The 11,746-nt window shown below is 52.3% G+C and overlaps 1 protein-coding gene across 1 annotated transcript; it reads right to left on the bottom strand.

Moving 5' to 3' along the window:
- Nucleotides 1-2,195: 2,195 nt before the first annotated feature.
- Rflnb (refilin B) lies at nt 2,196-11,355 on the bottom strand. Its single transcript, XM_006977406.4, has 3 exons — nt 11,015-11,355; nt 8,490-8,599; nt 2,196-5,830 (listed from the first exon to the last, which is right to left on the bottom strand). Exons 1-3 carry the CDS (start codon nt 11,225-11,227, stop codon nt 5,500-5,502), a joined length of 654 nt encoding a protein of 217 aa, XP_006977468.3. The 5' UTR covers nt 11,228-11,355; the 3' UTR covers nt 2,196-5,499.
- Between the last annotated feature and the right edge of the window lie 391 nt (nt 11,356-11,746).

Raw genomic sequence — 11,746 nt, forward strand, 5'->3', positions numbered from 1 at the left:
CACACAGTCCAGGCCAACTCTAAACTCAAGATATCCCTGCCTCAGCCTCACAAGTGAACCTGGCTTAAAAATGTGGAACTTTGGTAGCTAGGTGTGGCGGTAGGAAATGTAGGAGAGGCAGGAAGGCCTCTCTCTGACCCTCCTCGCCCTCCTCTGAGCAGGCTATGAAACTCCTGATTCCTTCACCTTCTGGCCAGGGACAAAGCCATAAAACCAAGGCAGGGCTGGAATCCCAGCAGTGGGAAGCAGTTAGAAGGATCATTATAACTTCAGGGCTAGCCTGGGCCACATCTGGAAACCCTGTCTCAGAAGACCAAACAAGCAAAATCCCAGATAGGTCCCTCTCTGACCCCTCTCTCCTTAATCCAGTGGTTCTCAACCTCCTAATGCTGTGACCCTTTAATACGGTTCCTCATGTTGTGGTGATCCCCAACCATAAAATTATTTTTGTTGCTACTTCATAACTGTAATTTTGCCATTGTTATGAATCATAATGTAAATATATGTTGTTTTCAAGCCGGGTGGTGGTGGCGGTGGCAGCAGCGGCGAATGCCTTTAATCCCAGCACTTGGGAGGCAGAGCCAGGTGGATCTCTGTGAGTTCGAGGCCAGGCTGGGCTACCAAGTGAGTTCCGGGACAGGTGCAAAAGAATCTACCCAGAGAAACCCTGTCACAAAAAAACAAAACAAAAAAAAAATTGTGCTTTCTACTGGTCTTAGGTGACCCCTGTGAAAGGGTCTTTCAACGCGGCCCCCCCCCCCCCCCAGAGGTCATGAACCACATGTTGAGAAACACTGCCTTAAGCCCTTCTTGGGGTGTGCATCCTGCCTTAAACTCCTAGGAAGGAATGCCACGTAGGATGCCAAGCACCTCCCCACCCCTAGTACACACTTGGTGTGTGTGTATGTGTGTCATTTGGGGTTGATGGCTGGGTCTTCATTATGTAACTCAGGCTAACCTCAAAGTCTGAATCTTCCTGCGTCCACCACCCATGAGCTGGGATTACAGGTGCATGCATGCCAAAAGATGTGGCAGCCACCGTTCAGGTCTTTATTTCTGCTAGCCCCACATCTCAGAGAGCATGCACTACATCAGTCTGTATGCTTTCCTCTTGCTAATCGATCATCTTTTGCTGTAAGGGCCAGCTATGACCCTTGGGACAGGTGAGAGGAAGCCATTGCTCCTCTGGAAGGCTTTCCTTCATCTGACTGTGTGAATCTTTTTAGAATCGAATGTGAATTCCCTCCACTACCTCATTTTGAAACCCTGGAAGTGAGGGGACATCTCAACTCAAGGCAGCCTTGCTGTGCCCCTGACACTCACTCCATCCCACGGTCGTAGACACGAAGTCTCCAGAGGGTTCTAGGTAAGTTCTGGCTTGTTGTCCAGAACCTGCAGGGGTTTTCAGCCCACAGCCTCCCTCGAATCTCAAGAAAAGCAGGGTGGATCCCACCCAGGCATGCATTTCTCCTGTAAAGTGTCAGTTTGAAAGGTACTGTGGAGAGAGGTGACCTGACATCCCAGGTCAAGGCCACATTTCCAGGAGTATCAAGGTCAGGGAAGAGTACACATCCACTCTGGAATCCAATTCCCTTATTAAAAGTGTGCCCAGCAATCAATATCCACCCCTGCCCCCCAGAAAGGCTCCTCACAGCTACATATTAACAGCCAAATAAAATCATGTCTAGCTGGGTGTGCTAGCGCGTGCCTGTAATCCCAACATTCAGGGAGTAGAGGCAGGAATTCAAGGTCATTCTTGGTTGCACATTTGAAGCTAGCCTGGGCTACATGGGAATCTGTCTCAAACAAACAAAAATGTGTCAAATTTTTTCAAGAGGCAAGCAGCGGCAGGATAGCTGTGGGGTAGATTGCCTGCCTGGCCACCAACAGGGCTTCTGAGGGGAGTGGGGTGTCTCAGGATGAGGTGTTTCCTCAGATTTCTGATCCCATCATCATAATTTTACTTAAAAAATATAAAAACAGGCCAGGCACATGCCTTTAATTCCAGCACCTGGGAGACAGACAGACTGGTCTTTGTGAGTCTGAGGCCAGCCCAGGCTACAAAGTGAGTTCCAGGCCAGCCAGGGCTGCACAGTGTAGTGTGTCTGCTTATCAAAACAAACTAAAAAAACCAAAACCAGAAAAAACAACAACAACTAAAAAACAGAATGAATAAATACTAAAGCAAGCATCCCCGGGTTTTAGATAATTTATTGTTAAATGAAGAAGTCACAAAGCAAAAATGGATTGGGACAGAGGCCGAAGATAATTTTAAAACTTTTTGTCTTTTGGTATGTGTCAAATACTTTCTAAGTTTAAAAAACGGGAAAAGTGTCAAATGAAAAGATACTGGTTCAAATGAAGTCTTGGTCAGACGTTTGAAAGGAAAACTACCTTTCTCTAGAAACACACAGCCTCTGCCACAGCCATAACTTACACAACAGAGCAAAAGCTTCATAACGAACACACGCAGTCTCTCACGCACACTCAGGAATGTCAAGTGTGTGAGTTTTAAAAAATCTCCTCTTCCACTTTGCCAACCATCAGGGATCTGCTCTGGGCTGGTGACACCTCCATCAGGATGTCCCAGGATGCCACTCAGCTTCCGGGCCTGCAGCTTTCGAGAAGATTCCAAACAGCTACATACAGCTGGCTCCTAGCGAATAACCTAACAGCATAAAACCCGCCTTTCCATCCACATTAGACATCCACACTTGCTTACTTCTACTTACTGAGATGGTTCTGGTTCCATCCACACCTAGAAGGTTCTGCCTGAACTCCTGAATTTCACATGATCCAACTTACTAAGACCGAGAGAGAGAGAGAGAGAGAGAGAGAGAGAGAGAGAGAGAGAGAGAGAGAGAGAGAGAGAAGAAGGAGGAGTAGGAGGAGGAGGAGGAGGAGGAGGAGGAGGAGGAGGAGGGAGGGAGGGAGGGAGGGAGGGAGGGAGAGAAGAATGTCTTAAGGTATCATCATTCTGAACTCAAAACAAGTGTCTCCAAAGGGGCAGAGTAAAGCCTTCGTGATTTTCCTAATTAAAAAATTGTATTTGCGCCGGGCGTTGGTGGCGCACGCCTTTAATCCCAGCACTCGGGAGGCAGAGCCAGGTGGATCTCTGTGAGTTCAAGGCCAGCCTGGACTACCAAGAGAGCTCCAGGAAAGGCGCAAAGCTACACAGAGAAACCCTGTCTCGAAAAATACCAAAAAAAAAAAAAAAAAAATGTATTTGCTGGGCGGTGGTGGCGCATGATTTAATTCCAGCACCCAGGAGGTAGAGCCAGGCGGATCTCTGTGAGTTCAAGGCCAGCCTGGTCTATAGAGCAAGATCCAGGACAGGTACTAAAACTACACAGAGAAACCCTGTCTCAAAAAAACAAAACAACATCAACAAAAAATTGAATTTGCGCCAGGGTGGCACACGCCTTTAATCCCAACACTTGGGAGACAGGCAGGCAGATCTCCGTGAGATCAAGGGCAGCCTGGTCTACAGAGTGAGTTCCAGGACAGCCAGGGCTACACAGAAGAACCCTGTCTCAAAAAAAAAAAAAGAATTGTATTTGCAAAAAGAAATTATATTCCCACCTCAGTGACATTACAGAGTCAGATAGAAAATCCACTTCTGTCAATAAAGGCTTTTCCAAAGCCAAGTAGCACTTGTTACTCTCAGTTTGACTGAGGAGCTCATGTGCCCCAGTGACTAGCACCCTAGTCAGCTGGGACCCCGAGGCCAGCAACCTGTCTGCCCAGGGGGATGAGTTAAAAACACAACAGACCAGACATGGCCGTCTACAGGGCAGACACGGGCTAGGCGGTGTGGCTCTAGTCATCGCCACCGTCGTCCCTGCCGTGGCCCCGGGAGAGCCAGCACGTTCTCAAGTCTGCTTTCCGGACAGATGGAAGCCATCCTCAGAGATCCAGAGACATCACAGAAGGCAAAGCCTCTGTAGCCCACTTGACATGATTTGGAAGTATTCGGAGGAAATATGCACAACTTGTTCTTTCCAGTGCTGGAATAAAAATCCGTTTGCCACTTTCCTCACTCCAGCACTGTGGGGCCTGGTAGGGGGTTCTAGGAAGCAAGGGCCAGGCCTGGGGTAGGGGCACGGGAGCAGCGGCAGCCTGGTGTACAGCACCCACTGGGCCAGCATCGTCCCTGCTGCTGGGGCCGGCTCAGCTGGACTCTCGAAGTTGGCTGGGAAACACCGTTGACTCATACCCGACTCCACGATAGTTACTTCTGTGTATACAGTGGTACAAAAGAAATGTTCCCCCATCACCACAGAGGCAAGGCTGTGGTGTTTGAATTGTCACTCCTTACTCCTGAATTCATCTTAGCTTAATCTGGATGGTGAGGAATACTCCTGGCTTCTCTGAGTTAAACCCAGTTCCTCCCAGTTTTGACATTATCAAAGTCCTAAGAGTCAGTCCATCGAGACAGTTAATCTTGATGATCTGAGTCACATTCGAATCTGCCTCCTCCTATGGCAGCTGTTCTTAGGCATGGCGGCCCGCAGTGGAATCCCTTTCCACGCAGTTCCAGCATGCGTTTTTCCAAAGCATTCTTTTAAAATGCCATTCCTCTCAAAAAGAGCCTCTGCTGCATTTTGCCTTGTGAAAAAAAAAAAAAAAAAAAAAAAAAGGGAAAGTATTTCAAAACCCCAAAATACCTATGAGCGGAATTACACAAGCCTGAGGAGATGTTAACCAGATGCCAAGCACGCCAGGGCTGCACCACAGCCTGCGCCTGGAACCAACCTTGGAGAACCAGACGGCTGCGGTGCCCCAGACAGGGCTAGCTGTTTACCCAACCCAGCGACGGCAGCGGAACAGGCAGAGCGCTCATGTTTTAAAGGCATCTCCTTCTGGGGTTTCTGTTTTTCTCCCCTAATATCATGAAAAAAAGATTTTGATAATACTAAGAGTTTGGATTAGCAGGAAAAACAAATAAAGCAGAAATGAAAAATGGTCCCGAACACGAGTCTCCACAGATTGAGCACATCTGGGCATCACAATCCACCGGAGGTAGCTCCTTTACTCTTTTTTTTTTTTTTTTTTTCCGGCAATGAAGATATGCATGGCTGAAATTTCTTAAAACCCACTTTTTCTGTTCCAGAGACTTTCCCACTTCCTTGGTCAGAAAGTGGAGGACAAGCTCACCTCAGCTGGTCCTGATGCCATTGTTCTGCCTATCTTTATTTTCTCATCAAATTGAGACTTTGGGGAAACTGCATCAACCAGCCAGGACATACATATATCTGCTCCTTAAAAAAAAAACTATCTGAAAAAATTTTAAACAAAGCCAAGTTTCTCTATTATTATAAGATGCAGTGATTTTTTTTTTCTTTCTTCTTTCCCTGGCTAGGCTTAGAGGTATCTCTAGGTCAGACTCCTCTGGGCTGGGATGATATGCAACAGCAATGTTACCCAACTTGTCCAGAGTGGTCTGGGGACCAGGGCAGTGGATGACCAGCTGGCCCAGCCTCAGGCAGCTAGACTGAGTCAGCATTCATCTGGGAGACCGTCGCTACCCAGGAACTCCGTGGCCTCGAGCTCCACACTGGACAGAAACCTCCTCAGCTTCTTGTGGCAGTTGTAATCCAGAGTGGTGGTGTAGACGGTCTTGGGGTACTTGGGGTAGATGATGGTGGTGCTGAGGAAGCGTGCGGCCTTGTGGCGGGGCTCGAAGCGCACCTCAGCCTTATAGTTTCGCCAAGTGCAATTGGGGATACAGGTGACTGTCTGGCTGCAGGAAGCCACCGCCAGCCCCAGGGGCATCTGCACGTCATCGATGAAGTGCCGCTCAGAGTCGTACTTGACTGAGGAGGTGTACCTGTAGGGAGATACGAGCCAGCATGAAGCTGTCCTCTGAGTTAGGAGCATGGGGTCCCAAGTGTGACCTCTCATCTCTCCTGGGGTGCAAACACTGAACTTGGCTGCACCGGAGAGAAGCAGCAAGAATCTACGGGAGTATTTATGAGAGGCATATCACTCCAACCACTTTTGTCACGGGACTTAAAGGGATCTTCCCAAACGCCCTGGGAGGAGAAAAGCAAGATTCAGAGATGAAGGTCACAGTGTCCCTGAGTGATGATGGACTTGTGTGAGCGGATGGATGGATAGATGGATGAATGGATGGACTGACTGATACATCTGCAGGGCTGGGGATAGAAATCATGGCCTTGAGTGCTAAGCAAGAACTCTACCCCGAGCTAAGCCCCCAGGCCTGAGCTGAGCCCTAAATGCAGCGCACAGGCTTCCAAAGTTTACCTTGAGCTCACCATTTCCCCTAGCTGGCCACAGCCCTGAATTCCATTCCCATCTGCATAAGCTTGAAGCCCTCAGTCTAGTGGCTTAACTTGCCTACACCTCAGAATCCTCTCTGACAATGGAGGGGCACAGTGTCTGCATGCAGAACAAAGACAATTTGGTCAATGACTGGCCACATATATGACAGTGGTCCCATAAGATCGTCCAGTGACGCGGCACCTTCTTAATATGTATAAGTGCATGTTAACATGTTCATGTGCCTTGGTTACTGGGGATTTTTGTTTTTTCCTTTGGTTTTTGTTTTGTTTTTTAATGACCTGATACAAGTTAGAGTCATCTGAGAAGAAGGAACCTCAATTGAGAAAATGACCCCATAAGTTTACCCTGTAGGCAGGCCTGTGGGGCATTTTCTTGATGTGGAAGGGTGCAGCCCACTGTGGGCGGTGCCATCCCTGTGCAGGTGGTCCCGGGGTGTGTAAGGAGGCAAACTGAGTAAGCTTGGAGGAGCGAGCAGGTAAGCAGCTCTTCTCCGTGCCTCCTGCCTCAGGTTCCTGCCATGATTTCCTTTCAGGATGTGAGCGGAAACCTAACTGAGACATCATGCCGGGACATGACCTAAGGACCTGTTCTCTGGATGCATCTATCATTGAGCAGGGCTGTGTCATGGAATGAGGTGGAGTCAGCTGCTGTAGGGGGTAAAGACTTCTCCATCCCCTCCACGACCAGCCAGCTCTTGAATGAGAAGAGGAAGGATCCCAGAACTGCCTAGTGCTAGGAGTCCTAGAAGCTTGCCTACAGCCATGTCCTCAGTGATTGGCCTACCTGGACTATGGTTTGGAAACCAACTCTGGGGGACCCAGGGCCCTGATTCTGTCAATGAAAGCCAAGTGCATCCCTGATGGCCACAAACTAACTTGCCACTTACATCCCTCAGTTGCATCATTATTATTATTGTTGTTGTTGTTATTATTATTATTTTGGGACAAGGTCTTGCTAAGTAGGCCAGCCTAGACTAGAAACCGCAGCTCCCTCTCCCCCCTCCACACACCCGCCTCAGCCTCCTGAGCGCTGGCTGGGACTGACTAGTGTAGGTGTACACACCCTTCATGGCTCGGGGTTAATGTGTTCTGGAAGCATCACACTAACAACTCGGCTACATTAATATTGCAGCTCCACAGATGTTAGTTAGTATCTCCACAAGCATCACGTGGCTGAGAACCAGCATTTTGTCTGTTCTCCCCGGAGTCACAAGACCCTGATGGGAGCTAATGTCACGAAGTCACGTCCCAGTTTTGTCAGGAACACAAGCTCCAGGGGAATAAAAGGCTAACCTGCTCACCTCTAAATGGATGAACCTCCCTCTGTTCCATATCAAAGGCCCCTTTGTGTGCAGGCAACTGAAACTCCAGCTACAAAACCTCCAGTCTCCAGAAGTAAAATTCCTTTCGCTAAAAAAGACAGCTCTTTGCTGGAACCTCTCCACGACTCTTTGCCCCCATAATCCTGGGTGAGATCATTCCCAGGGGACTTGTCCAGGGACGTAACACGAGACAGGGTCATAACACCTTCAAGGTGGGACAGGGGATGATTGGCTTCTGGAAGTAATATTCAACAAAGTCTTTAGCACCCAAAGGCGTGTATGAAACACATAAAGAACTTCATCACGCCGGGCGGTGGTGGCGCACGCCTTTAATCCCAGCACTCGGGAGGCAGAGCCAGGTGGATCTCTGTGAGTTCGAGGCCAGCCTGGGCTACCAAGTGAGTGCCAGGAAAGGCGCAAAGCTACACAGAGAAACCCTGTCTCGAAAAACAAAACAAAAACAAAAACAAAAACAAAAACAAACAAACAAAAAAGAACTTCATCACAATATCTCACTTTTATTTTAAAAAGAGTGTCTGGTAGGTGTAGCGTGGCACACCTGTAATCCTAACACTCAGGAGGCGGAGACGGAAATATCATCCTAAACTTGATAACCGGGGCTACACAGTGAATGCCAAGCCAGCTAACTCGACCTTGCAAGGCCCCATCTGAAGACTTTAACTAACTAGCTTCATAAATAAATGGAGTATCTCTATATTTAATGAGTTATCGTGCAAGACAATAAGTCAAACTATTAATAGTCTTTGGTACATCTTCATAACTAACTTTTTAAAACAATAAGCGATCGTACCTGGAATTTTAAAAACATTTTAAGAAATAGTATCAGGATCAGCACACTCACTTTATTTCCTTGGGTGGTAAGGGGTCAAACTCAACTCCTTCGCCGAAGGACAGGGGACAGAGCCGTGGTGAGCAGCCGGCAGCCAGCGAGTGGGTCAGAGATGCTGGGTTCTTCGGAGAGAGAGGAGAAAGTGGTTAGACCTATGACTGACCGGCCAAAGCACACACTCCACAGAAGGCTGAGCCTCCAGTAAGGGGCCCCGGGGTGACTACAGTCTGTCCCTACAAAGGACAGGCCTGGCCCATGGCATGGGGAGTGCACAGGGTCAGAAGGTCAGGGTTCAAATCCCAGATCACTCCTCCCCTCTCCCCTTTTCAGTGATGGGCCTTGCACCCAGGAGCACATTCGGCAAGGTCCATCCTAAATGTGCTCTGTGCCCTCGGGGGAGTTGTGCACCGGCCCGAGGTCTTTATCTGCACACTGGGGGAAGGTTGTGAAAGGCAGAAGAGGAAGCTGGCATCATGGTGAACTCCACATCAGGACTGAGGCCAGAGCCAGAGGCTGCCATGCCCCGGGACCCTGTGGTGAGAAAGCCCCACAACTCAAGCTTAACTCTTCAGAACCTTCAATTATGCAGAGCACCCCCCTCCCCGGCTGTCCTTGTCTCAGCAACAGTTAGAGAAGGCCACAACTACCGCTGAGGGAAAGGTAAAGATCCACCCCTCCTTCCCCACCTCCTTCCTTCTGGGGTTGACAGAGGGTTCCCGCAACTCTGTGACAGTGGTGTTGCTCCATGTCACCTCCCACCAGCCAGGAAGCTCAGTGTGCAGAGCGCAGCCTTTGACTCATCAGGGAAGCTCAGGTGCCGGTCTCTGGTCACCCAGCAGGCTGGAATCGGCCCTCTGTGCAGAGATAAACACAGAGCAGAGGGACCTCGGCGGCCCTTTGTGCGCCCTGCTTTTCCGAGGTCTGTCATTTTCTTTGCTTAATTTAAGAGCAAGAACTGCATCTGTGCCAGGCTGTGGAAGTGGCGGGTCCCACCCACCCCCAGGACAAAGAAGGCAAATGTCTCTAGAAGGCTGGCTCTGAGATCTTCACTGTGTTACCAGGACAAGACGCAAAAGCGGAAAGGACCGGCTGAGAGCCCTCGGAGTACTGCTGCTCCAGGGCTAGGATGGACCTTAGTGGCTCTGGGTTCAAACCAACGTCAGTAATGAGGTGTGGCCACAGACCTAGAAACAGTGGGTCCTGCTCTGTCTCTGGCTGCCCGAGTCTCCCCATCAGGAGGGCACATCCCAGGCAGCTCTGGAAGCTACACGGTTCTATGGCCACCACGGTTTGTGCTCCACACCCCCAGGACAACTTTCATCCAAGGCTCCGTTCCCCCTGTCTCTCATTCCTGCCCCCCAGGCAGACACTCCCTGGGCATCTAGGTGTGTGTGAGGGTGAGGGAGATGGGTTAACAGTAGTAATGAGAGACAAATGCACAAGGACACACTGAAGGGTTGACACCAAGCCACAGGTTCTGTGTGCGAAAGCTCCCAGAGGAGGTGACATCGCTGAGCACGGAAGGGCCATCAGGACTTGGATGGGACAGGTGAGGGTCAAGGTTATTCATGTCAGGCGGAAGAAGTGACATCAGAAGCACCCGTGAGTGTCTGGTCTGTGGTCAGAGCAGGTAAGATGAGGCTAGAAGGCCAGACGGCCAAGCTGAAGCAAGCTTCACCTTGGAATGAAGTCTGAGATGCGGATGCTTGCTGGCACAGGGTCAGTAGGTCAAGAAGGCCCACCCCACCAAAGCTCCACCATGGTCCTTAAGAATAACACTGCCACCGACCACCCCACGGGAGGCCCAGTCAGCAGCCACCCCTAAGTCCTACTTTGAGCTTCAACTGTAGGCAGGATGTGGCCTCTCCTGAGCTCTGCCTGCAAACCACCGCCTGAACAGAGCCCAGGGCAAAACAGACTTGGAGTTTTTCTTGCAAAAAGTTAAGTAAAAGGATGAATACTTTCAAAGCCTTGGCCACCTGGAGGACTCCGATCTCATTAAGATCAGAACTCTGGCTGAGTTAGGTATTCAGGATCGGGGCCCACCAGCACACTGAAAGCTCACGGCATAACTCCTAGGGGCTCCCAAAGGTTAGCCCGCCTTGTGCCGGGAGCCCAGAACACACCCCTCTCCCAGGTCCCGGCAGAGGGAGGCCGCCTTGGGAGCAAAGCCTCCGGGCGTGGGCCCCCGGGTGGGGAGGGCCGGGTTCCCTGTCCGTGTCCCGGGAGCCCCACCCAGCCCGCCCCGGCAGGAATGTGGTCGAGCCGCAGCTTGGCAGCCCCGGGGGCCACCACCTCGAAGGGAGGAGACCGCGGCTCGCCTCTCCCGGGGCTCCCGCGCCTCCCAGGCGATGACAATTTTCCAGCCACTGGCTCCAGCTGGCCAGGCTCTCTCGCTGCGCTCCCGCCCCGGCTCCCGGCGATGGCCACGCCGTCTCGACGGGCGGGTGGCCGCACCGACAGCGAGCGCTGCGGAGTCCCCGGGCGGGCTCCGGGTGGGCCAGGACGGGGAGAAGTCCGCGCACGAGGCAACTCACCGGGATCGCTGGGGTCGCCGCCGCGTCGGGCTCTAGCGCCCCAGGGACCGGAGCGCGCTCCCCACCGCCGCCCCCCGCCGCCGCCGCGAGCCCCCAGTGGCTGGGGCTAGGGCTTGGGGGCAGCCCCGAGTCCGGGCTGTCCAGGACGCCGTCGCCCTTCTTCTTCGTGTCCACGAGCTCGGGGACATCCTGCAGGCTCAGCCGGCCCACCATGGCTGCGCGTGTGGCGGGGCCGGGGCACAGCCAGAGCGGTGCTGGAGCGCGAGAGAGGGCCGCACACGCGGGCCAGGGCCGCTGCCCTCCGGGCCGCCCTCCTTGCCCCGCCGCCGGCGCGTTGTCCGGGTGTCGCCGACGACCGCGCTCGCTCGAGGCCCCGCCCTCCGCCCCGCCTCGAGGGCCGGCCCAGCCGTGGTGACCGCCGAGAGGCCGTGCACCAGGGGCCGCTGCGCTCCCGCCGCGCGCCGCCCAGCCTGCCGGCGCCCCGATCTTCCCGCGACGCCCCCTCCGCACCCCTCCCCCGCGGCAAGCCGCGTCGCTCGCTGGCAAGGCTGCCGGGCTCCGTCCGGCCCCCCACCCTGTCCCTGGGGTGCGCGGGGATCCTTGCCCCTTGCCCTGTCCCCCGGACCCCGGGAGGCGCTAGTATCTCTAGATCTGGCAGCCCAGAGCCAGAGCCGAGTCCTAGCCTGCAGAGACCTGGGGGGGGGGGGGGGAAGACGAGCAAACAACTGGAAA

Source organism: Peromyscus maniculatus, chromosome 8 (genome assembly GCF_049852395.1).
Source record: "Peromyscus maniculatus bairdii isolate BWxNUB_F1_BW_parent chromosome 8, HU_Pman_BW_mat_3.1, whole genome shotgun sequence".
Classification (NCBI taxonomy): domain Eukaryota; kingdom Metazoa; phylum Chordata; class Mammalia; order Rodentia; family Cricetidae; genus Peromyscus; species Peromyscus maniculatus.

Bases quoted from the DNA above. Each gene is read 5' to 3' on its own strand.
- Rflnb (XM_006977406.4), bottom strand. From the start codon at position 11,227: ATGGTGGGCCGGCTGAGCCTGCAGGATGTCCCCGAGCTCGTGGACACG. The intron at 8,600-11,014 runs GTGAGTTGCCTC...CTCTCTCCGAAG, and splicing joins CGGCGACCCCAGCGATCCCG to AACCCAGCATCTCTGACCCA. The intron at 5,831-8,489 runs GTGAGTGTGCTG...ATCTCCCTACAG, and splicing joins TTACCACCCAAGGAAATAAA to GTACACCTCCTCAGTCAAGT.